This window comes from Pelodiscus sinensis, chromosome 11 (genome assembly GCF_052426305.1).
Source record: "Pelodiscus sinensis isolate ZL-2025 chromosome 11, ASM5242630v1, whole genome shotgun sequence".
In the NCBI taxonomy this organism is placed as follows: domain Eukaryota; kingdom Metazoa; phylum Chordata; order Testudines; family Trionychidae; genus Pelodiscus; species Pelodiscus sinensis.
In genome coordinates this window covers 51,652,691-51,677,027 of record NC_143062.1, presented here as the reverse complement: position 1 = coordinate 51,677,027, position 24,337 = coordinate 51,652,691, and the positions used below count along the sequence as shown (strand labels likewise).

At 45.7% G+C, this 24,337-nt stretch overlaps 4 protein-coding genes across 18 annotated transcripts in view; 2 read left to right on the top strand and 2 right to left on the bottom strand.

The window, feature by feature from the left end:
• The window catches only part of PXK (PX domain containing serine/threonine kinase like), a 50,222-nt gene extending 47,524 nt beyond the window's left edge, over positions 1-2,698 (top strand). For 6 of the 10 annotated variants that reach the window (XM_075938404.2, XM_075938407.2, XM_075938406.2 and 3 more), the window contains one exon: positions 1,512-2,698. In XM_075938404.2, coding sequence (XP_075794519.1) covers positions 1,512-1,711 — 200 coding nt within the window. In that variant the 3' untranslated portion in view covers positions 1,712-2,698. The remainder of the gene's footprint in view (positions 1-1,511) is intronic. The other 4 variants (XR_012906414.2, XR_012906413.2, XM_075938410.2 and 1 more) reach the window with 2 other exon arrangements.
• On the bottom strand, positions 2,655-9,648 carry PDHB (pyruvate dehydrogenase E1 subunit beta). 2 transcript variants are annotated; one of them, XM_089781291.1, is made up of 11 exons: positions 9,432-9,648; positions 9,248-9,356; positions 8,882-8,895; positions 8,701-8,808; positions 8,556-8,618; positions 8,440-8,475; positions 8,008-8,293; positions 6,924-7,034; positions 6,161-6,252; positions 4,662-4,803; positions 2,655-4,185 (listed from the first exon to the last, which is right to left on the bottom strand). In XM_089781291.1, the coding sequence occupies exons 1-11, from the start codon at positions 9,483-9,485 to the stop codon at positions 4,040-4,042; spliced, it is 1,161 nt and encodes a 386-aa protein (XP_089637417.1). In that variant the 5' UTR covers positions 9,486-9,648; the 3' UTR covers positions 2,655-4,039. The 2 variants fall into 2 exon arrangements, with proteins under 2 accessions (XP_089637417.1, XP_075794528.1); XM_075938413.2 differs by lacking the exon at positions 8,882-8,895 and having other exon boundaries at positions 9,294-9,356; positions 9,432-9,607.
• On the top strand, positions 9,636-22,942 carry KCTD6 (potassium channel tetramerization domain containing 6). Of its 4 annotated transcripts, none has more exons than XM_025186463.3 (3): positions 9,636-9,774; positions 16,165-16,272; positions 17,463-22,942. In XM_025186463.3, exons 2-3 carry the CDS (start codon positions 16,246-16,248, stop codon positions 18,147-18,149), a joined length of 714 nt encoding a protein of 237 aa, XP_025042248.1. In that variant the 5' UTR covers positions 9,636-9,774; positions 16,165-16,245; the 3' UTR covers positions 18,150-22,942. The 4 variants fall into 4 exon arrangements, with proteins under 4 accessions (XP_025042248.1, XP_025042249.1, XP_075794531.1 ...); XM_025186464.3 differs by lacking the exon at positions 9,636-9,774 and adding an exon at positions 10,378-10,397; XM_075938416.2 differs by lacking the exon at positions 9,636-9,774 and adding an exon at positions 11,181-11,303.
• ACOX2 (acyl-CoA oxidase 2) overlaps positions 21,899-24,337 on the bottom strand; it is a 31,803-nt gene continuing 29,364 nt past the window's right edge. For both annotated transcript variants that reach the window (XM_075938403.2, XM_089781289.1), the window contains exon 15: positions 21,899-23,053. In XM_075938403.2, coding sequence (XP_075794518.2) covers positions 22,991-23,053 — 63 coding nt within the window. In that variant the 3' untranslated portion in view covers positions 21,899-22,990. The remainder of the gene's footprint in view (positions 23,054-24,337) is intronic.

Here is a 24,337-nt window from a genome sequence, read left to right as displayed (position 1 = left end):
GAGGGGAGAAAAAGACTTCACATTGTAGCTATACTTGGGTAACTGTAAGACTTAGTGTGTCCAACTATCTTCTTTATCAGGTCTGGCTTTGTGAGATGGAGGGCGGACAGCTTCGCTTGGTGTTAGTACTAAGAAACAAACCACAGGAATCATAGATGGGGGGGGGAGGAGAAGAGTCATGGAAATAATTGAGTGAATCCCTCTCAGCCATGTTCCTTATCAGCTGTGCGCTGGGACAGACACGCAGGAGAGATGCCAGTTGCTTGGCTGGTTAGCAGAGTGCCCACAGCTGGCAGTGTGTGTTCTACTAGGGATGTAAAAAGTTAACTAGTAGGGGCTGGGACAGCTCCCCACTTGCCCAGGCAGGAGCTCCCCACTGGCCCATGGGCCTGCTGGAGCAGCCCATCAGTGGCAGGCTCAGCTCCCTGCCACACCCTCCAAAGGTTACATGCTGGGTCCCCAAGAGCTGGGCTGGCAGCAGCCCTTGCCAGCCCCGCGCCCGGGGAGGCGGCTTGGCTGCAGGCCGCTTTATACTGCGGAGCCTGAAGTTGTGTAACCGCTATGATTAGCGTTACACGGTTGCATTTTTACATCCCTCATTTCTACCAGTGGTGCACATGCCACAATGGATTCTGCACATGGATGGACATAAGAGGGAACATTGCCCCTCAGCCAGTGCAAGATTTTTGCATTTTGTAGTTGTACGCCCCCCCCCCCCCCCCAAGTAATGGGGCATCCAGGGCTTCCCTTCAAAGGTGACTTAGCTGCCTTATTAGGGGACTGGATAGCTTGCACTTACAAATAGATGGCTGTGATCTTAGGTCTTTTTCACATCTAATTTCTGTCCTCCACAATCTGGCAGAAATGTGTAGTGTGTGTGGGGTGGCCAACTTTCCCACAGTTCCATGAAGTTTGTTTACAGCCGCCGGCCCTGGCTCCCAGTGTTCTTTGCTGCTGTTTAGCTCTATAAGTTACCCCTAGGTGTCTAAGAGCCCACTGAGCAGTGGGAGGGTTGGTCATGCTGCTAGACAGTATTGACCTCCTGTGGTACAGCAAATTCTCTGGTTTGGCACCAGTCAGGTAGGTCCTCAGCATGCCAGACTAGAGGCCCAGCTTGCATTCAAGGAGTTTCGTATTGACTTGGGTAGATGATGTCTCTCTAGTTGATTTTAGTACTGTTCTAGCTAGGGCTGTGAATGTATAACTGTGTAAACAGTTACCCAATAAGCCTGGGCTTAGTAGTTAATGTTCACGGTTACATGCAGGCTGCTGCACTACTCCTGGTGAGCTGGCTGCCATCCTGTGGCAGGCGGGAGCCAGTACGCGTACACTGCCTCCTGGGGAGTTGACTGCATGTGTATAACCACTGAGCTTTTCTGTGGCTACATGCTTACACAAGTACCTGCATTTTAAGAGCCCTAGTTCTAGCAAAACAGCTGCAATTATTTGATTAGCTTGATCTTGTTTTTGTGGTAGTGGCATCTTGTGTAATTATTTTCTCATCTGAACAGGAGCATCAACCATACCCCCACCACCTCCACCACCAGCAGCTCCTCCTCCACCTCCTCCTCTGGATGGTGCAGTGCATCCTCACCCTTCACCTGCTGACAGTGCCAACCGAGAAGCCTTACTTAGCTCCATTCAAAACTTTCAGAAAGGAGCTCTGAAGAAAGCAGACGTGTGTGACTACAGTGCTCCTAGGATCAGCTGAAGTTAACATTTCACACCAGCATTGGATATCCTCATGAACAAGGTCCTCAGTTGAGGTGTGAGCATCTGCTTCATGATGGTCTGTTTTGCAGCTGCCTGTTCAGAGCCATTGCCGCTTTTTCTAGAGAAATTAATTCTCCTTGTTGAGTAGCAGCACTACATCACTTGAACTACAGCGCCACACTGTGGTGATAACTATTGACTTCGGTTGTTCCAGTTTAAATGAACTCTGGCCTTTAGTTAAGTGATTTTTGGGGGACAGGGAGCGATATTTGTCATCTGAAAATAGGAACAAGCATGAAGACACTGATTCAGTACATCTGATTCCATCCTGTTCACCCCTGGTTTCAAACAAACTTGAAAATCTTTAGTCTGCCCTGTTTTCCCATAATTCCACCTAGTTGGCACATTACGTTTTGCTGCATCAAAACAGCCAGTTGCTTTAGATAATCTTTTTAAAAAAGCACTTAACCCCAAGTGTAGTACACTGGTGAAGGAACTACAGACATAACTTTTCTCTATGGTATATATGCCACTGGAGTGTACTTCAGAATTCAACAATGTAGCATGACTTCTGGCTCATGCTTTTGTCATGTCCAGTTGGAATGACCACCTATGTAGCTGTTTCCACTTACCACATGTGTAGGGGAAACAAACAACCTGTTTGAGTGGGAGTTAATTTGACACTGATTATTTGACACAATTTCTGGATTGGGGAGTTTCAACACAGGTGCATTCTGTATCCACATGAGATTAATCTTGTTCGTGGAAGTTACAGAACACATTTGTTCTTAAAATGCTGATTGAAATCCTTTTAATGCTTAAAACCTTAAACAAATTGCACTTTAAAGGATTATAGATAATCCATTTTAAATTCAAGTACACATCAGTGTTTACTATGCAGACAATGTCATTGTGTATAAAGATTCATGTAACCGGTGATATATATTCAGTCATATTTTTATTAAATGTCATTGGAATTCCTCCAGTCAGAATGAGTGTAAATGCTTTAAAATAAAATAGCTGGGCTGTACAATAGGATCTGATCAGAGAATCTTTAAGGTAGCAAAAGCATTTAACAGATGGCCCTTTTACTATGATCAGAAGTACTGAATGTTAAGGCTGGTTCCTTAGGTACATAATTGAGGCTAGTTCTTTTCTCTCCATGAAGGTCCTTTCTCAAGATGCATTACCAAAATATACCAATTCCTAGAAACAGTGATGGGCTGTGGTAACTAATCATTAGCTTCTCCTAAAGCCATTGTTCACTGGTTTCCCTACTTTGCCAGGTGGAAGCCCTTTTAAAGCAGCATAGCAGTTATCTAGCTTCTTGAAGGATTTCAATATTGCTTTGCAAAAACCTGCACTGTTGCTGTCTGCTCCTTTCCTTAATTGGGTCAGGATGGCTCTTGAACCCACCCTTGCACTAAGACCACTAAGCTGTCTAACCTCTCAATAGTGGCTACAGATCAAAGAAGTGGATACAATATCTTCAAAGGTTGCTTTATTTTACCAATACTTCAGGTGCTTAGTATGGTCATGGAGTATTTAAACCACTAAAAATGGTTAAGACTTTAACTGCTGATCTTCTTTAAGCTTAGATCTAAACGCCTCCCTTGGATTAACAAATGGCCACAGTGCTCCACGCTCTCCCCCTCCCCCCCCAATGCTCAGTTTGACAAAGGGAAGTTACAGTACTAGATAATGAGAGAAGGCTGGGAAAAGCGTGAAAGCACTAGTCTTTTCTTGGGAGACTAATCTTGCATCTATACCACTGGCAGCTCCACCAGCCTTACAACTGAGCATTTTTAAAGAAACCTTCAGGCAGCTGTAACAAGTAGGCTCCAGAAAAGCATTTTAAAAGCCTGCTGCAGCCTGGGTTGAAATGCTACATGCATTCTTCTTTCCTCCACTCAGCATGGTAGACTACTGCAGCCAGTCATTTACCTTCTCTGAGTTCCAAGGAAGCAAATCCTCCTAAGATCAGTGAGCCTCTCTCTGGCTGCTCTGGGCAAATCTCGGTTAAGGGTCTAATGTTCCTGGGGCTATTTCCTTTGCCAGTTGTAAGGGGCATTACTTGAGTCCCTTACTCCAATGTTTCCTTTTCACAAGAGGGGCGCCATCAAGTAAGCGTGCATTCCTGCTTGCTACGCAGAAGAAAGTAGGAGGGTGACCCCCCCGAACATAGCTTAGCTACATAAATACATTTACAAAGTCACCTAACCCTTCTCTCCATACAAAAAGGTCAAGTTATACAACAAAGTTATGAACGAGTCATCCAATCCCTTAATGCTCAAGAGCCAGAGAAAGAGCAACATATACATGCAAGTTAAATATTTAGTATTTTCTTCACTGCAAATATGATATCTTTCACTTGAGGTAAGCAATTCTCTTCCAAAATCTTTGCATAAGGCATAGGAACATCTGCACCTGTGAGACGCACAGCTGGAGCATCCAAGTAGTTAAAGGCAGGTCCTGGAATAGAATAAAAAGGTCTCAGGAAAGGCCACTAACAACTTTCTTCATACAGATTAAGATCTTAAAGCAATCTGCACACCAACCCTCTTGTGTCTCAGCTGTCCTTGGGCTTGTGAACCCTGAGTATGCAGACATTCTTGCTTAATTCTCAGCAGTGTCACAAATTAAGTGAAAGTTGTTGGTTTTTTTTTTTTTTTGGGGGGGGGGGGGGGAAAGATAAGGACCCATGTTCCCTATCCTTCTAGGGCACATTTCCAGACTAGCCTAACTCCCACAGTCCCTGCAAACTCCTCCAGTGGGGGCTAAGGTTTTTTCTGCCATGTGCCCTTAAGTTAGACTTTAACTAGAAACCCAATTCTTGAGTTCTGATTGATCTTGTCTAGGGTAGCTAGTGTGCCAGGAAAGTATGTTTAAGGTTAGTGAACTAAGTTGAGGCACAGAGTTAAACAAGTTACAGAAGCTATTCAACATACCTTCCATGATCCTGGCACAAATTTCAGCTCCTACTCCAAACTGTGGCCAGCCTCCCTCCACTGTTACAAGATGATTTGTCTTCATAACACTGGCCTCAATACTTTCCACATCCATTGGTCTAATGGTACGGAGGTTTATCACCTGAGAGAGTCAATTTTTTTTTTAGGGTTCTGCACCTCCCTCCCCCTCAAAGTCCTTTTAAGCCTATTTACAATAGCATAAATGAGTACTTTAACTTCACCTTATTACTTTGGTCTTGTTTTAGTCACTTGGTCCTTGAGAGGATATAAGTGTCTACAAGTTAACACTTCAAGGCTATGTCTACACTGGCAGCTTCTTGCGCAAGAACTCTTCCAGAAGAGAGCGTCTACACTGGCATGTGCTTTTGCGCAAGAGCATCCATGCTAGTGTAGACGCTCTCTTGCGCAAGAAAGCTCTGATGGCCATTTTAACCATAGGGCTTTCTTGCGCAAGAAATTCATGTTGCCTGTCTACAGTGGCCTCTTGCTCAAGAACAGTTGCACAGAAGGCCTTCTTCCTGAGCGGGAGCATCAGAGTTCTGGCGCAAGAAGCCCTGATTTCATACATTAGAACATCAGTTTACTTGCGCAAGATCATGCCAATGTAGACGCAGCCCCAACTATGTATTCAATATCCATTAGTTTTGGCTAGCTTTCTCTGGAGAGATTCCTAATTTTTTCTTCAGCCGTCAAATCCACAGAACAAAGAGCTCTTTGTTCTGGGATAGGATGCTTCTACCTGCACATAGGTCTAATTTTAGACCCCATATCATGCCACAAACTCCTCTGACCCTCCAGCATATCAAATTTGACTTTAGTCATCCCCTCATCATAGAGCTGTGGGCAATTAGCCTTGTGCACACATTCACCTGTGCTTTTCTGCAGTAAGCTTCATTAGATCAAGGCAAACAAACCTTTCACTGCCTCTGCCTTCAGGTAGTTTAAAGTGTGAATGCATCTGGACTCAAGCCTTGTCTACAAAAAGAGCACATTACTTTAACTTAGATTTTAAAACCAGTTAAGATTTGTGAAAAGGATGAATACTAGAATCAATATAGAGTTGGCTTATATTAGTATGGCTTATAGTCTGTTCCTGACAAGTTAGATCAGCATCAACCAGGCTTATACTGATTCGAGTATCCACACAGCCTTTGATTTAACTAGATCAATTACAAAATAAACCCCACTTTAAAATGCTGAGGCAAACCCCTGGTCACCCCCTTAGGAATGGCTCCGCATAGGCCACCTCAAACCCACACTTCACTTTTGTGATTTTACTCATGTCCATGGTATTGATTTTGTTACAGCTTCCTGATGGGGAGTCAGGGGATGCCAGATACATACAAGAAACACACTTGTCTCCATCATTGTATAAAGGGTACTTTGAAGGGCTTGCTAAGCTTAAATTTGCACAGCTTTGGATGGATTTTAAAGAGTAAGACGTTTTCACCAGGGTATGGAATCCTCACATAACACACCTCACACTCCACACCTTCTTTGACAAGTACAGCAGCTGCTTCCAGACAGTGTCCAACAGATCTGGAGTGTGACACTAAAGTAACATGGGTTCCTGAAACACAGAAGCTGGTGAGGGATCAAGTTATACAAGAGCTAACTACAGAAGTCAGATCTTCCTTCCACACTCTAAGTAGCCTTAATAGTAAGTACATAAGCACTCACAACCTTGATTTAATTGGATTTAAGTCTATTCAGAAGTAACTGAACCTGAAATTCAACATCTGAACTCAACCTGAGTGTGGTTATTTGAGGTGCCTGACTCTTGTACTATCTGCATGCAAAATGAGTAGCATTAATTTGCCATGATATGGCTATGATGTTCTTCTCATTCTTGTGAATGTATGTATGAGAAGTTTAAGCCATGACGAGTTTGTGCAACACACTAAGAATATAAACAAGTGGCAGAGTGCAAAAAAGGAAGGGGAATGACATTTCATTCAGCGTATAAGGCTTATTACAGTATTGTCTTAGTAAAAAGGTACAATTCCAGATCAAGATATTTTGTGGCCAAGTGATGTTCTGTTTTAACAACAGGAGATTAGTACAGTATGTTGAGGTCTAAACAAACTCAACTTTACAGTTCTGTCCCTTTAAATATTTTCCTATTCCATAGGGAGCGTTTTGTATGAAATATATTATTCAATTAAAGTTACCCAACAGACCAGGAGAACCTAAAAAAAAAAAATCAGATTATATGATATGGTAAGAGTATTCTGAACTTACCTGGTCTTTCTATTTTGGCTTTTCCAATAGGAACAAGGAAGTCCTTTGACTGAGCTTCTTCTGACATTTCAAAAGGGACTCCATACATCAATTCATTTTCCAGCATCACAACTGAAAAAAGCATTGAGTGCTTATTTTGATGCACTTCTCCAGATGAAAGTATTATTACAACATCATCCGACCTCTCCTCCCTACCCTACTCTTTCCCCTTCTCCAATTCCTAGTGTGTTAGAGGGCACCGCTATACAAAGCTCCTCGTGGCTCACAAGGCAAACAATAAAACCATAGGTTAGCACATTTGTATCCGCGTGAAAAAGATGATTAACTTGAGCAGCTAGTAGCTCAGCACTGTTTTACAAGTTTACCCGAATGATCTTGTTAAGGTTAATTTTACCATGTTAAGCAATTAATATTTGGTGATCCAACACCAGTCAGTCCTATTATTGGTGTGGGGAAGGATCAAAAGGATGAGGTCCTTAAGGCAATACAGCATGTTCTACCTGGCTCCTATTACAAAAACAAAACATCCAGACCCCCCTCCTCTTGCTCTAAATTGAATATTAACAAGAGGAAGTAAAGTCAGGAGTTTATGCAAGATTTCTCCCTTGAAGTTCATGAAGTCTCCATAAAAGTCAAAATGACTTGTAAAGATTTTTGAAAAGGACTTTGGTATAAAAACTCTCAGTAATACTGAAGCTCATCTATTTAGGAGACACAACCTTCTCAGGGGGTCAGTCCAACAGAGTGGAAGGAACTCCACCAGGAACAAAAGTCTATCACAAGCCTTGCCACTTTCTGCTCCAAGTGCAAGGTACATTTCTATTACATATAAAAGAAAAAGCAAAGTCAAAGTTGTGGTACCAAACAAGACATTGCACAGCACCTACTTCTTCTAAGGAGAATCACCACCAAGTAAAATGTGCATAATCACATGTGCAACCATTAAAGCCACTGCATGAAGCAGAGTACCCCTTAAAATTCCCAAGTTCATTGTTGTGGCTAATGGGTAAAATAACTTTGACTTTTCAGCTCTATGAATGTAGATGCAATAAGACCACAGTATTTATTAAAAAGTTACATTCACCTGGATTGTCATCCCGGACTGATGCTTTTAGTAGGCCTTTAGCATCCTCTGAACTCCAAGGACTGACTACTTTCAGTCCAGGACAATGCCCATACCAAGCAGCAAAGCATTGAGAGTGTTGTGCTCCTACTCCAGCAGAGGCACCATTGGGACCTCTGAAGACAACCGGGACAGGCACCATGCCTGCAGACATGTAAAGTGTCTTACTAGCAGAATTTATAACTTGATCAATTGCTTGCATGGAGAAGTTGAAGGTCATGAATTCACAGATCGGCCTCAACCCAGCCTGTTAAATTAAGACAGCTATGTTAGTAGTTAAGCATTTAATTCACTAGTAACAAACAGTAAAAGTGTCTGCATTTAACAGTTTTTCTGTGAAATTAATTAAGCCAAGAAAAAACTGATCAGACTTCAACACCAGAAAGGACTTACCATGGCAGCGCCTACCGCAATTCCTGTAAAGCCCATCTGCAAAGGAAAAAGCAAGGAGGGATGAGTATGACTGCCAGCCCCGGACAAGGGGATGAGGACACTCACTGGCACGGTACCTCGGATATGGGCGTGTCCATCACTCTCTTGTCCCCGTACTTCTTCCAGAGACCGCGGCTGATCTACGAGAAGCAAAGCAAAAACGGGCGGCTAAGCGCGCGCTCCCCAGCTGGCGGGGGGGGGGGGGAGCCGGAGCCCGCTCACCTTGTACGCGCCGTCGTACTGCGCCACCTCCTCGCCCAGCAGGAACACGCGCTCGTCCCGCTCCAGCTCCTCGTCCAGCGCCTGGTTCAGCGCGTCGCGCACCGTCACCTGGGGCACAGGGCACCCGCTGAGCGCCGCGCGCCTCCCAGCCCCACCCCCGCCTTGCCCCGCGAGCCCTCACCTGCGGCACAGGGCACGCGCTGAGCGCCGCGCGCCTCCCAGCCCCGCCCCCGCCCTGCCCCGCGAGCCCTCACCTGCGGCACAGGGCACACGCTGAGCGCCGCGCGCCTCCCAGCCCCGCCCCCGCCTGGCCCCACGAGCCGTCACCTGGGGCACAGGGCACGCGCTGAGCGGCCCCGCCCTGCCCCGCGAGCCCTCACCTGCAGCACAGGGCACGCGCTGAGCGCCGCGCGCCTCCCAGCCCCGCCCCCGCCTTGCCCCGCGAGCCCTCACCTGGGGCACAGGGCACGCGCTGAGCGCCGCGCGCCTCCCGGCCCCGCCTGGCCCCACGAGCCGTCACCTGGGCGCAGGGCACGCGCTGAGCGCCGCGCGCCTCCCGGCCCCGCCCCACCGCCCTGCCCGCGGCCCGTTACCTGCACGGCGGCCGGCGCGGAGCCGTGGATCCCGCTCCGCAGCTGCAGCAGGCGGCCCGGGCCCTGCGGAGAGACGGGACGCGCGTGAGCGCCGAGCAGCGAGGGGAGGGGAGGGGAGGGGGGCCAGGCCGACCCTACCTGCTGCGGCGCCCGTCGCACTAGTCCCCTCAGCGCTCCTGCGGCCGCCGCCATCTTGCCTCTGCCCTCTGCCGGCCGGGCCCGTACGTCACTACGCAACGCCCGGGCTGTCCAATCGCAGCTGGGCCCACCCGCACACGGGGGCGGAGCCGCCCGCCGCTCTCGCGAGAGGGGCCGAAGGGCTGTCCTTGCCTCGCTGCCGCCCCTCAGTGGATTGAGCGCGTTCTGCGAAGCCGCGGGCCGAACGTCCGCCTGCCCTGCGAGTACGGCGACGCGCATGGACCAAAACTAGCAGGGGGCGCCATCCTTTACAACTTTGTCTTTCTGGAGGGCAGCATTCCAGGTCTGCAGCTGCTACTATCCGACCTTTCCCGCTGGTTTGGGGGGTTTCAGCCAGGTCGGTGCACGCACTTCAGCGCACGAAGCTGGGCTGCAGTTGTTATTCTTGGCCACAAGTCTTGAGTCTTTTTTTTTTTTTGGTTAATAGGTCTCATGCATCCGGTTCCTTGGTGCAGGGGTCTGAAACTTAGCAGGTGGTTGCTGTAGTTTGGGGGACGTGCCTGTGAAAATCGGCCCAAATCTGCTCACATTATGAGCCTCTAGTTATGGTAGGGAAGGCAGGCTGAAAAAGAGGCCGTGGGACACCACACCCCCTTCACAGTTCTGGCTGTTGTGTTGTGTCACAGTGTTTGGGTGTAATGTCATGCTGTGAAGTCACAATGCTAGCATGAACCCACATGAATGGGGTTTCCAGGCAGCACCTGGAGACTTGTGGCTCCCCCTGGGACTATCCTCTGCACAGCCAGGCTGTGTTTTCTGTGTCAAAGTGCCTGTGCTGCTTCACTGGTATGGTGTCTCCATGTGATGTAACCATGAAGGCCTCAGATCTCCTTGTGTCTATCTGCGAGTTAATGAGCTGGGATAGATCCATGGAAATGGAGTTAAATCTGTGTATCTGAAGCAGAGGTCAGACTGGAAAAATCAAGGCTGGTAACACTCTTCTATGATCTGCCCACCACTTACTCTTCACCCACCTGTAACATCAAAACGAGACAAAGCTCAGAAGAGATTGTACTTTTTTTAAATAATATTTTCTCTCTCGCTGCACTAATCCACAGTGATATCACTAACTATATTAATAATTATCATTATTAGGTTTCAGATTAACCTTCCCGAGATGAATTAGGCCAGTTCCAAACTCTCCTGTAGTTACTGTTTCAGGATGTCTGCAAACTCAGGCAGGCCTGGCACTAATGGTTACATTCTAAGCACCGTGTGCAGTTCTCTTTGGAATTGTGAGGACTAGACAGGGAGTCCCTAACGGGCTGCTCTGGTGGACTCATTGCAAGGTCACGTCTGAATAATACTGATTTGATGAGATTGCAACTGTTTCCTTATTGCTGACCCTCTGAAGAGCCATTTTTGTAATAAGGTGTCAGGCATGCCCTATGCACCTGTGCAGCACCACGTTGTGGGAGGCTGACATTGGGGCATTAGCAGATACTGGTGTTACACACCCTAATGCCCCTGATGTGCAATGGCAGAGGCTAGGCCTAGGTGTGCGCTGGGGGCAGGATGCACCCCCTGGCTTGGAAAGCGCAGCTCGTGGCTACTGGCTCATCCGCCTGTCCCTTCTGAAGTGCAGGGCCCCCCTTCCGCACGGCGCGGTCACCTCCCGCGGCTGCGCCCGAGGGCGCACGGGCTCGAGAAACCCGGGGGGGCTGCGCGTGGCGGGATCGGGGCCGGGGGCGGAGCCTTGGCGCGGGGAGGGGGCGGAGTCAGGGCCGCGCGGCTGGAACGCCGGGCTCGCGCTCAGTTGTCCCCGCCGCTGTTACCGGCCTCTCCACAGCCCGGGAGCCGCGCGCGCAGCCAGTGAGCGGGGTGTGAGGGGCTGGCCCCGGGGCCCGGTGGCGGTGGGGGACGGGCCGGACGCGGGCGGGGTGTGAAGGCGGCGGCCGAGCTGCGGGGGGAGGGGCTCGCCGAGGAGCGGCCCCGCTGGGCGGGGTGGGGGGGGAGCTGGGCCCCGCCCGCTCCGCACCGGAGGGGCTGACAGGAGGCGGGGCCGAGTTCCAGGCACGTGCTCCCCCCCCCCCAGCAGTGCCCGTGGGCGGCGCCCCCCCCCGGGGCATTGTTCATCCGGGCGCCTGGCGCTGGGCTCCGCGTCTCCTCAGCAAAGGGGCCTGGGGCGACCCGGGGCCGGGGGTGTCGGGCCCCTGCTGAGCGGCCCCCCCTGGCCTGGCGCCGCGGGCTGGGCTGTGCCCCGGAGCTGGAGGGGAAAGAGGCGCAGGGCTCCGCGGCCCGTCGGCTGGGAGCCTGGTCTGAGGGGCGGGAGGCCGCCCGAGCCCCGCGGCGCTGTTGACTGGGAGTTGCCCAAGGTTCGCCCCCCCCAGCCGGATCCCGCTCCTACCCCCCAAACCTCATCTGACCTAGGAGCCCCACTCCCGTCCCCTTGTGTTGGGTCACAGGCAGCAACAATTTTCTTCACCGGGGTCATGAGAAAAAAGTTTGACCCCCCCGATGTAAAGGCGAGGGCACAAACCACAGAGTAGTGCTGCAGTTTCACATTCAGACTCTTGGGCAAATGCCTTGTGGTTCCGGTGACTTGCTACTGTTTATCAGTTTGCTCCAAAGCTGCTTCTAATGACACCTTTCAAGGCGGAAAATTGTATGGCTAACAGAAAAGATCAGAACTAAGGATTTTTTTCAAAAAGTTGAGGGTGTTGTAAATTCTAATAAAGCAACTGAGCATGCAAAGGTGAAAACATCAAGGCCACCGGTTGTGTGAATTTTGTTTTATTTTTAAAAGTTAAATAGCGACGAAGAGAAATATTTATTGTGTGTAACCTATTTTAGAAAAGATGATGATTCTGGAAATGTATAAACCATGATTCATTGTGGAGTGAGATAAAACAGCCAGGTTACAACCCATGAAGAGAGTTGTATTAAGGAAAAACTCAATCAATCAATACTAAGGATAGTGTCATGCTATGATTTCCATCATACTTTCAAATGCAGCTGCTTCTTGTGCCAGCTTTGTTTCTTTTACCTCCAGTGACTCCCTTAAATTTCTTCCATCCATTTTCTATGTAACTACCTATACTTGAAGCTAGGACATTTGTTTCATTAATATATGTCTGAATGCCAGACACTGTGATCTATCTTAAGTAGCTCTCTGGAAGCAGCCTGAATAGCAAATTGTATTTAACTGTGTAGTAGGAATGCTAGCTTTGCAACCTTTGATTTTTAAACCATTGTCTTTAGGATGTCTGTAAATTCTTGAATGATCTAGAAAGCCAAGATACCTATTGAAGTCACACAGCCATGATTAATATTTTGTTACTGAAGAAATGATCAAAGACTGGAAGTGGGAGTGATTTACAGGAGAGAAATGATTAAGCTGTAGGCTCCAAAGCAATTGTCTGGGGACAGTTGGTCTGCAGACAGCTGGCACGTCATATGGTGCTGGCTGCCCTCTAGTCTAGCTGCTGAATTGCAGGAAAAGATAGGAAAGCTTTTCTTATTTTTAGCTAACATTGTATGATTGGGGTAAGGTTGGAGCAGAGGATGCTCTCTTCTAAAATGTGGTCCCCACACAAGTGAAAAATCTTGAGAACCTCTCTGAGTCAGAACTTTACCAGTCTGGCTTGGACTTTCATCCAAAGTGTGGATGGTGCAGATGAGATTGCTCAGATGGCTCTGACTACGATTTGTGCAGCTCCTCTCCTCAAAGGTCCATTGAAGTAATGGGACTAGTGATTGTAATAAGCAGTGTGCCTGTTAATAAGGTAGCATAGTAGATCTTCAGAGTCATGAAATATTAAACAACATTTACAGAATGATCTCATAGAAATGAGATCATTGATCATCATCAAGTGGCCACTTGTAATGAGCTATTTGCTTTCTACTAGTGGGTTTTTTGTGTTTTTGCCATTGCTGCAATGAAATGGCAAGTGTGCTTAACTGTTCTAGTGCTGAGTATCTTGTCCAAAAAGGACAGATGCCCTAAAATCAGCTTCAAAATGATGGTACTCAATTATCCTTTTTTTTTTAAAAAAAAAAAATTGTGGTCAGTGTTCAGCACAGAGTGAGGTAAATTCACCCTGAGCAAAGGGCTAGCATGACTGTGGGCTAAATATGATTTAAATGGAGTCTTCTGCTAGCTTGCTGATTTTTTTTAACCCAAGAGAGCATTCATTCTCTTTAGTTGCAGATAAGTTATTTTAAGATTCTGTAGTTAAATTCCTTTAACTAAAATAATTCAGTGAATTGGTTGAAAGGCAGAACTGTCAAAGGCTTCCCTCTCCATTCTAGTCTGCCTCTAAATATTCATTATATGTGAATTGAACTTGACCAGAATAAATAATCACTATACACAGAGTTGTTTAAAAGATGAACCAAGAAATGTCCAGACTAATGTTGATGAGGAAAGTTAATGGTTTCAGAAGCATATGGCATTTTAACTTGCAATGTGATGAGGTTTAATGCTGTTATCAAGCAAGTATTTCTGATGTGCTGCTCACTTTAACATTCCTTGCTTATGCTGATTTCTGTATGTCCAGTGACTTTCAAATGCTACACAAAATCAGTGCGGCTTATTGGATGGCTTTTCATTTATTTATTTATTAGCACATGTGCTTGTCTGAGCTAATTGCCTTCATAAATTATTCACCATGGTGTTACATAGCTGTGCTGTGATCAAGTGAAGCCTTTTGCCATAGTGCAGGCAGGAGGATGTAATCTCTTTCTTTCCCTTTATGATCACTCAAAAGGGCAGCTTTTGTTTGATTTATTGGATTGGAAGGTTGCAGTTGACTAGTATCAGTTACATAATGAAAATTTGTAAAAGAACATCTCTTAGGTGAGCACCTACTATCTTCTTCCTTTTTTAAAGTATTAGTGCTGCTTTCTGCCTGCTTTGGGCCAGGGGATCTTTTTTTCCCATTGTTTGCTGTGGAATTTAAGTAGCCTCCTTTCCTTGATGTTCACTGTTGCCTCTAGTCTGAGATTTGCTCCTTTCCTGTGTTACGGAGATTTTATCAGAAATCATCCCTGCTCTTTCTCTCAGGTTAGAGGTTCTTAAAAGCTGCAAAAGCTTGTTTTCTTGATTACAAATTCCTTTACTGTTGATAAAATGAATTTTAGCATCTGGCAGTTGAGCTGGTGTTCTAAGTTTGTTCCATCTTTATGTTAGCATTCATTTACTACCCTGCCTTTAGGTGTTCTCCACCTGCACTTTGTAAATATGGGACTCTGATGTGATTAGTCATATTTAACTAGTTTGCTTTTTTGTAATTTGCAAAAGATGCCGGATTGGACACTAGAGTTGTTTAATTCTGAGCGATAGTGCTGGCTGTGGCTATATCACAGTTCTCAAAGTGCCTGGCTGACCTTTTGAGAGAGAGCCATTGTGCTCTGCTTCTGGGCTTATTGTGAGCAAAAAGCATTGAACTTTGCCACATTCTTCTGAAGTGGGCGATGTGGACACCCTGTTTGCGAGGGACTAAAGAGAAGATCAGATCTGTTTTGGTCTGAGTTTGTTCTGGCTGAAACTTTGTGATTTCATTTGCACAGCCTGACTTGTAAAACACGCCTGGATGTATTTTAAAAAAAAACTCTCAGAATTATTTTTGTACCAAACTTCTGTATAGAGCCACAGATTTTTTTTTTTAAAGACCAGAAGGGATCTCTTGCATAAACCAAGCCCTGGGCTTTCACATCATCATTTTTTTGGAGTGTGTGTGGGGGGGCAGGAGAGTCTGCAGTGTGAATGAATGCTGTTTAGGCTCTCTTTTAGAAAACTGTGGTTAAAACTTTTTTCAAAACATTCTTGCTGTAATGTTGTGGAAAATGTAGTTCTGATTTCTTTATAAAACTGCACTGAAAAGGAAACTGCTGTGCAAGTTTCTGTGGCAGCTGTGAAATCAGCTTGGGCTCTGGTTTCACACTTTGTGGTTCTCACTCTTGCAGCCAAATTGCAGTCCGCTCTAATGAAGTGTTAACTCCAGTGAAAATCTCACTGTTTTTTAAACACAGTGATGCCTCATGTATATGTATCAGAGGGGTAGCCGTGTTAGTCTGAATCTGCAAAAGCGACGAGGAGTCCTGTGGCACCTTATAGACTAACTGAAGTGTAGGAGCATAAGCTTTCGTGGGCAAAGACCCACTTCGTCACATGCATCTGACGAAGTGGGCCTTTGCCACGAAAGCTTATGCTCCTACACTTCAGTTAGTCTATAAGGTGCCACAGGACTCCTCGTTCCTCATGTATATGTGTTTCTGTACAATTTTGTGCAGAATGGCTCATAATACCACTGACATAATTAGATATATCTACATCTATCTTATAGCTGAAAGTCCCTGTCAGCAGGGGGTTAATGCAGGGGTTTGATTTCAGTAGCTGGGGCTACTTATTAAAGAATACCTCCTTTGCCCAAGTGAAGAGTATAAATCATCGTCAAAGACACATTCATTGTTTAACAAAACTGGAATGTTAGGACAGCCTACAAAATGATGGCCAGTTGCTCCTAGAGACAGCAATCCGAGGGTGAAGGATATGCTGGAAGATCGTATAGGTACATTCTTCTCTGTAGATGCCTGTCCTGAAGTGGCTTTGTAGTTGAATGCAAGTGACAGGTTTATGGCGCAAGTCTATCTTCAATTGGATATATTCTGCTCTCTTCTTGTTCTTTTAAGTGCTTACAGTCTGCTATACATTTTTTTTTTCAATCTGCAGGAAGGAATAGAAGGTGATTTGTCGGTCCTCCTAGCATCCTTCAGTTAAATTCAGACTGCCATAGATCAAGCAACAGAACAGATGGATAATGGAGACTGGGGATATATGGTAAGTGATCCAATAAAAAGATGAGTGCATGCTGAACAACAGGATTGAGCTTTCCAGATTTTTATGAGGTCTCCCTGAATCTCTTGGCCTTGTGTATATTTTTTGGGTTTAATGCTGAGTGAAGAAAATGAACCTAGTAAAAATAGTATAAGCAAATAGGAGGTTGTTTCTAATAAGTGTTCCGTTCCGTATTGTGTGTTGGTATAGTTCACGTTCTTAATCTTTAGCCAAAGAATAGTAATTATTTATCACAACATCAAGAAGAGGGCTACATTTCTCCTAAAAGATACAGTTTGATGATGGACTGGAAAGCCATGTTTCTGGTATACAAAGTTGAAAGAAAAAGTTTCCCTTTCTGCTCCTTTAATTAGTTTGCTGTCATTTTATTTTGAAAAATATTCTTGTTGATTAAACACCATCTAAACGCCATCTTTACTAACAAAACTATACTTACATGTCTTATTTTTCCTTCTCTCCTCTCTCTCTAAATATCCTGTTCCTTTCTGTTTGCCTGTCTGTCTGGCCTTCTGCTCCAATTGTCAGAATCAGTGGCCAGGATGGTACAGTATCTTTTTTTCTCCCCTGCCTTTGTAGGTGTGATGTGGATGCTGTAGCTGCAGGCTAGCTCTATTATTCTGGCCCTTCCTTTGCACAGCATATGGTTTTTCTGATAGTTTTCTTTATGATGGCCTGAGCTGCACCTCTGAATGAAAGCTCTAGTTTTGAGATCTAAAATTGCATTATGTCACTTCATTTTTTTCCTGGAAAGATGTTTTGTACCCGCACAGCTAGTTCCTTCTCGAGTAAAAGACATACTGTAAAAGCAAGGAGCCAAAGGTGAAATTCGGACTCATTGTATGGCCTTGGGGAAATCGCATACACTGTGCATCAGTCTCTTAATCTGTAAAATGGAGAAAGTATTTACTTTTAGAGCATGAAATGGTTATTTGACCCTGAGCTATGGGTTTTAGTTAATACTTGTAAAACACTCTGAGGATATGCTTTCTAAATGTAAGTATTCTGCTGAGTTGCCAGGTGTGGATTATGGCAAAGTTTCTTGAAATTATTCCCATATAACACCGTTGGTAGGTTTCAAACTGAACAGTAGCAACTTTCTAACAGCAACCGCCATGTGTTGATGAAAAATCTCTCTTGGTAGTTCGATAAACTGTGGTATTTCTTTCTTCTAGATGACTGAACCAGTCACACTAAATGTAGGTGGACACTTGTATACGACATCCCTCACCACTCTCACAAGATATCCCGATTCAATGCTTGGGGCCATGTTCGGGGGAGACTTCCCCACTGCCAGGGACTCTCAGGGCAATTACTTCATTGACCGAGATGGACCTCTTTTCCGGTATGTTCTTAACTTTTTAAGGACTTCAGAGTTGACTTTGCCATTAGACTTCAAGGAATTTGACTTGCTTCGAAAAGAAGCAGATTTTTATCAAATTGAACCACTCATTCAGTGTCTTAATGACCCCAAGCCTTTGTATCCTGTGGATACCTTTGAAGAAGTAGTAGAGCTGTCCAGCACACGGAAACTTTCCAAATATTCCAATCCAGTGGCAGTAATTATAACACAGTTAACCATCACAACTAAGGTCCATTCGTTACTGGAAGGCATTTCAAATCACTTTACCAAGTGGAATAAGCACATGATGGACACAAGAGACTGCCAGGTTTCCTTTACTTTTGGGCCATGTGATTACCACCAAGAAGTTTCCCTCAGAGTCCATCTGATGGAATACATTACAAAACAAGGTTTTGCGATCAGAAATACAAGAGTTCACCATATGAGCGAGCGGGCCAATGAAAATACAGTGGAGCACAACTGGACTTTCTGTAGACTGGCACGGAAAACGGATGACTGATGCATGGTTCCACAGGTGCCATTTCAGAGGTTACACGCAACTTCCTGGAACAGCATACCGGAGAGAATCTAATTGTGACTGAAGCAGCAGCATGGGCTTTTTATATGACTATTTATTAATAACCATTAAGGACTGGAGACGTTACGTGCTCTAGCAGCTGTTTTTGTCTTGTCCAGAAAAAGATATGCATGTGCCTGTTCACACTGTCAAGATACTTTTTTTAAGGAGGAGTCTTAAAAATCAGTACGGTAGGACGCTTTGTGTCAGCTCTTTCAACCTCAAGTGCTAAATTCACCTATTTAAATGGTCTCTAATTCATTTACTGTTAAAACACTGGGAGTAAAGAACAAACAGGATTTAAGCTGCAGATGAGGGAAATGCGAGCATCATGTAAACTAATCTAGTTTCTAAATCCAATAAACAGTATTGTAATATTTTAGGAAAACAAATCCTACCCTTTTAAAGTATTTAAGTACAGCTTTTTACAGTTATGACAACTGTTTTTCTATGCATATAAATCAAGCAACCAAATATTATCTGTAGCCATGAAAATGTGATTAGAAACATTTATACTGGATTCTGAATGCAAAATATCCAGAGGTAGAATTCATACTTTTAATGCCTAGTGCAATATTATTCCCACGTGTAATGCCTGCCAGCAAAAAGCTAATAAACATGTAAAATATGGAAATAAAGCTTGTATTTTTTATCTCCTACTAATTTATTCTAGGAAAAAAGGGGGTAAGATATATCAATACAGGATAGTGAAACTGTTTAGGCTACTACTTTCCCTATTCTGGTGTGTATGCACACACACAAGCTCATTCAATTTAGTAGACCTTGTATCACATTTCCATAGAAATAATTTCCATATTGAAAATTAAAGGGGAGTCTATATTTTAACTAAAGGATTAATGTCAGTTGAAGGATGCTAATCCAGGATGCATCTATAGTCTGAATAGCTATAACTGGTGGGAATGTTATCTACATTCAGAGTATTCATCATATGCATTGCCAACATGTCTTAGCTCTCTTCATCTTGCACAGAGCTGCATTTGTTGAATTCAAAGGGACTCTAGTTCTGCATTCTTGTCCACCATCTCCCTAGACTTTTCTCCTACCTCTTCTATGCATTCTGTGGAATTATCCATAAAGAGATGCTCCAAACAGGAATCAAAGTTACAAAGTTTATTTCATTATTTTCTATCTGCTTTGAGTGACTAGGCCAGTGCAATTCTGCTTAATCCTCTTTCTAGGTCATGTTTGTCTGCTTTAAATCCTTCACAATCATCTCTAGGTACACACACTTCCTAGTCACCTGGTCTGACTGATCTGTCCAGTATGGACTCCTGCATCCCAGGTATGGTCAGAGAAAGCCTGGGCTTTGCAACCTTGCTTACCTTAAGCCCAACCAAAAAGCTGCTTAAGTCTGCGCTGCAGTAAAACACCTTAGGTGGCCCATGTCAGCTGATTCAGTGCTGGCTATATTACCTTCAAAATTGCAATGTAACTTTCCATGCTTGGGCTCTGGGACCATGCAAAGGAAGGGAGCCCGGGTTGCAGGATCAGCCTAAAGGACTAAGCCAGGGATTGACAACTTTTCAAAAGTGGCATGCCAAGATTGAACTTATTCACAGAGGTGTGTGCTGGGGGGAGGGGGCACAAGGGCAGGCTGGGTATGGTGACCATATTTTCTGAACCAGCTGCAGCAAGGGAGGACACTTTAAATTACTAAACAGATGAAGTGTTTTAACTTTCTCATGTTAGTTTATCAAACTTCATTTTAAATAAAGTAAAAATATTATGTCCAACACACAAAGTTTCAATCTTCTCTTTATTTAGGCAGGGGTGAGGAACTTTTCTTGGATCAGGGTCAGTGACCCACAGAAAAATCAGCTGGGGACCACACAAGTGAGAAGCAAAAAAAATCCTCCAAGAACCCCCAACCTTCACTGATGTGACACCTCGCTCTTCTGGTGCTCCAGCCTCACGGGGAAAGGGGAAGGAACAGGGAGGACTGAGCTTCAGGATTTCCCATAGACCAAATTGACTTCTCTGGGGTGCCAGTTAGTGGATTTTATGGACCCCCTTAGGCTCTGGGGTAGGAACAAAAATGAGGGGCTCAGAGTGAGAGAGGGCTGCCAGCGAGTGGGATAGGAATGGGGTGCAGGATCTGGGATGGAGGTGGGGTGCAGAATAGGGAGAGGTTGCAAGGTCTGGGTGGGAGGTGGGGTGCAGTAGCAGGCTGGGAGTAGGGTGACTGGCCAGGTGGAGGAAGCCGGAGCAAGGGAGGGTGTCAGAGCAAGCTAGGGGTGCAGGGTTTTGGAAGGGAGTGAGGGAATTGGGGCGTGGGGGTTTGGATGTAGGGGGCGATGCTTACCTGGCTTTGCACCCCCTTGCAGCCACGGCCATGGCCATGAGGTCCCTGGTTGGCCCTGAAGGAGCCGCTGCCACAGCCATGTGGTCCAAGAGAAATCACAGAGAAGTGCTCAGAGATCTCCAGTTCTGAGAATCTTTGCGTGAGAGCAGCAGAAGGTGGAACTTAGAGAGATGAAGCAAGCTGGAGCTAGAGCTAGGATCTTGCTGAACCTCCTTCAGGGGCTGGTACTTCTCAGGGCACGTACCGGGGTGTCCAGCCTGATGCACCCCAGTGTGGGGGTTCCCACTGCCTTGCATTTTTCTGATGACTCTTCCCCCTCCCCCCCAGGAAAGCAGCCCCCTTACGAAGGGCGCACTGTGAGGAGGCACCAGTGCCACTTGCGTACTTGGAGCGCGGGTCTGGGCAGGGGGGTGAGGTGGGCTTGGTCCCACAGGCCCTGGGGGCAGCACTGTGCAGGTGAGGCAGGGCATGAGCCTGGGTTCTGCGGTCTGGGTCCCCCTCAGCCCAGCAGCACTGTGACCCTGCCCACGCAGCAGCTGCCTGCAGGTGACACCCAGGTCAGGCAGAGGGAAGGGAGGCAAGCCCAGGTTGCGGGGGGAGGGAGGGCGGGTACTATGAGGGGCGGGGCTTGGGGACCAGAGCTGACCTGGGGGTGAGATGAGCTGGACCTACCTGAGCCAGGGGCACTCCCAGTTCCGGCTGGGCTTGGGCCATCGCAGCTGCCCCACCACGTGACCCCCGCCAGCATGAAGGGGGACGGGCCAGCGTGAGTCTTTCTGGTCACAGGTTCTTTTGGGGGACCGGTAGCAGCTGTGGGGGGGGGCCCTGTGCTGCTGAGGAGCCTCAGTCCTAGCCACCTCCCCCTCAAACCTGCTGCTGAGGAAGAGGAAGGGCTCCAGCAGCAGTGCAGGGGAGGAGGGCTGAGTTCATGGCACATGAGCCGGCTTACTGACCCCTGGTCTAGCCCCATTCGCCTGAGTCAGCTGACATGGGGCAGTCACAGCGTTTTAGTGCAGTGCACATAGACCTTTAGAGTTGATGAAACTGGCAATGGGTGTGTGCTGGTCACATAGATGGGCTCGCTCACACGTCTCTGACTGCGGAGATCTTTCTCAGGGTCATGCTTTTCCTCTGCCGTGTTTTCACCTCCCTTTCTGTAGGCGCTCAGGGGCTTTTATCTTGTCTTTTAACATTAAGTGGTTTTTTATTGTATTTTATTCAAGTAGGAAAAGGCTGCTATTGTGTTTAACTGAGGAAGTCCCGGCAAGCTGCTTGTTTCTTGCCAAGTAAGACCCAATATATGATCCCAGTCAATAGTTTTCATTTGCAATACTACAAGAAAAATCCTACAAATAAGTACTTAACAACATTCTTCATTTCTTTGCAAGGTAATGTTTGGCTTTAATCACTGAATAGAAGATACGTGCTTTTTACTTCATAAACACAGACCCATTTAATAAGCAAACCTTAAATCGCACACCACAATTGGAGGCTGAAGTTTACAGACAGGGCATCAGCAGCTCACATCATAAAAGATCATTTCCACAAGTTGAAGCTGGCATAGTCAGTGTGAGTTTTGACTGATTATTTAAGTGCAGAGTGCGCTCACTGATCAGCAAGATACAAGAAGGAATTCTGTTCCCTTCCCCAAAGGGCTTGCATTTTAATAGAGCTCTTAATCTAAGCAGCTGGTTTTAGAATCTATGGCTGTGACTTTACATTAGTTTTGTTAAGTTTCTTGATTTGGTGGTAAAGCATTTTATGGGCTCCACAAACTTATGTCCAGGGCAGCAAGAAAGGGTATGTCTACACTACCCTCCTAGTTCGAACTAGCGAGGTAGTGTAGACATACCCAAAGTAATTATTTTTAACCTTAATGTAAAAAAAAAAAAAAAATTGAGTATCAAACTGCCAAAATACAGCAGCTTGTGCTGCTACTTCGAACATATAATTAAATAAAAAAAAAAAAGTGAATTCCTAATACGGCACTCTACAGCAGTTTTTCTTAAACTGTTCCGTGGCACAGCGGTTTGCCGTGAGGCAGTCGGAGGTGTGCCACGGAGAACTGAGTTCAAAATGGCTACCTTGAAAGGGACAGGCGAGTTTTTTTTCCCCCCTCAATAACTTCCCCCCAATTATTTATTTATTTATTTATTTGCTCAATAACTTTTCCGCGGTCTCTTATTTTTCACCACTCAACAAATTATTGTTTGGTGTTCCTCCATCTTAAAAAGTTTAAGAAACACTGCTCTACGTGATGTGGACATAGCTGAAAGAGCTTTCTGGCTCCCTTCCATTCTTAAATGTAAATGACTAAGAATTCCAGTTGATGTTTGCAGACAACACAGTCAGCTGTTCAGTGTCGCTCTATGATTATTTATAAAACACTGGCAGCGTGCCAGCTTGTGAACCATACACTGAACCAAAGAAAATGTTCTGTGTCCCAAGCAGCTGTTAATCTTCATAGTTTTGATAGAGCCCCCTGAAAAAGTGGCTTCAGGTAACTTTCATAGGCCCGGCTCACCTGTGGAAGAGGGAGAGTGTAGGAAGGGAAACACAACGATTTCTCAGTAATTCAGCGTGATCATTGAAATATAAATTAAAAAAAGAAGCCAAACATGCTACAGTAGTATGTAACGCCCCCCAGTCCAGTATCTGGGCTCCTGTACGTTGTTAATATAAAGTGCTGCATACCCAAATGAGAATGCATAGCATTTAATTTCAGAAAGCATTTTTAACTTGAATATTCACTGAAGGCAAACTTCAAATTGTACATTTGTTTGTAAAATGTGTTGGTTGTGCTTGGTTTGTTGAGAAAAGTGCTAAGGTAAAACCCTTGTTTAAGCAGCTGGGCTGTGTTTTTAGTTTAAGCAAGAAAACCCAAACTAGCGTAAACAATGAAGTTAATTCACCCTTAAGGTGATGTTAGAAATGAAGGCAACGTGCTGAAAATACAGTGCATGGAAAGGAGAGGGGGAGGGTACGTTATTTAAAACTTATACCCATTACTGTGTGAACATTTATCACTCCGTATCTATGAATATGCAGCCTGTTAATACAGGCTGTGTAACTATCATCGTCCATGTTGTTAACTTGTACACGTATAGGTTTTGTTCATGTTCCAGACTGAGGACTGGGAAACTCAGGCTACTGGTAACAGGAGATGGAGCACGGGACCTCTAGATTGCCTGTTCTAGTTCAGGTCACTAATGACTGGAAGACCGTCAGATGGGTTTCAGGGTAGTCTTGTTGCAGCTGGGCAGCAGGGCTCATTTGTCAGCATTTAAATGGTACTAGCAGGCCTCTCCTGAAACTGCCGAGGAATAAAAGGGCCTAAGCAAACTCTCTCCCCCTTACAGGGCATTCACTTCAGAACAGAGGGCAGATTGGCACAACAGTACAGAGAATCATGCAGCAGTGCTACTATGTTGTATCTGTTCCATGGATAAAATGGATTTCAGGCTCCAGCAATTGTAGATCAGTGTCTTCTGCAAGCACTGACTTCACGGAATACACAACTCAAGTGCAGGGCTAGACTTACAAAGTTCTGATTACTGCGCCAGAACCAAATCCTATTTCTTACTGGCTGTTTTGCACATGGAATGAGAGCAGACAAGGGTCTGATGGCCTGCTTGAGTTAAGGATGTAATAGTGTAGTCGATTAACCAATAAACAAAAGCTGATCCATTAATGCTGTAGACTACACACATTTCCCCCACCTTTGCCAGTAAATTATATAGCAGGCTGGCCAGCAGCCCGACTCAGTCCCAGTTTGCACCAAGTCCGGGACTTACCCCTGCTGCGGTTC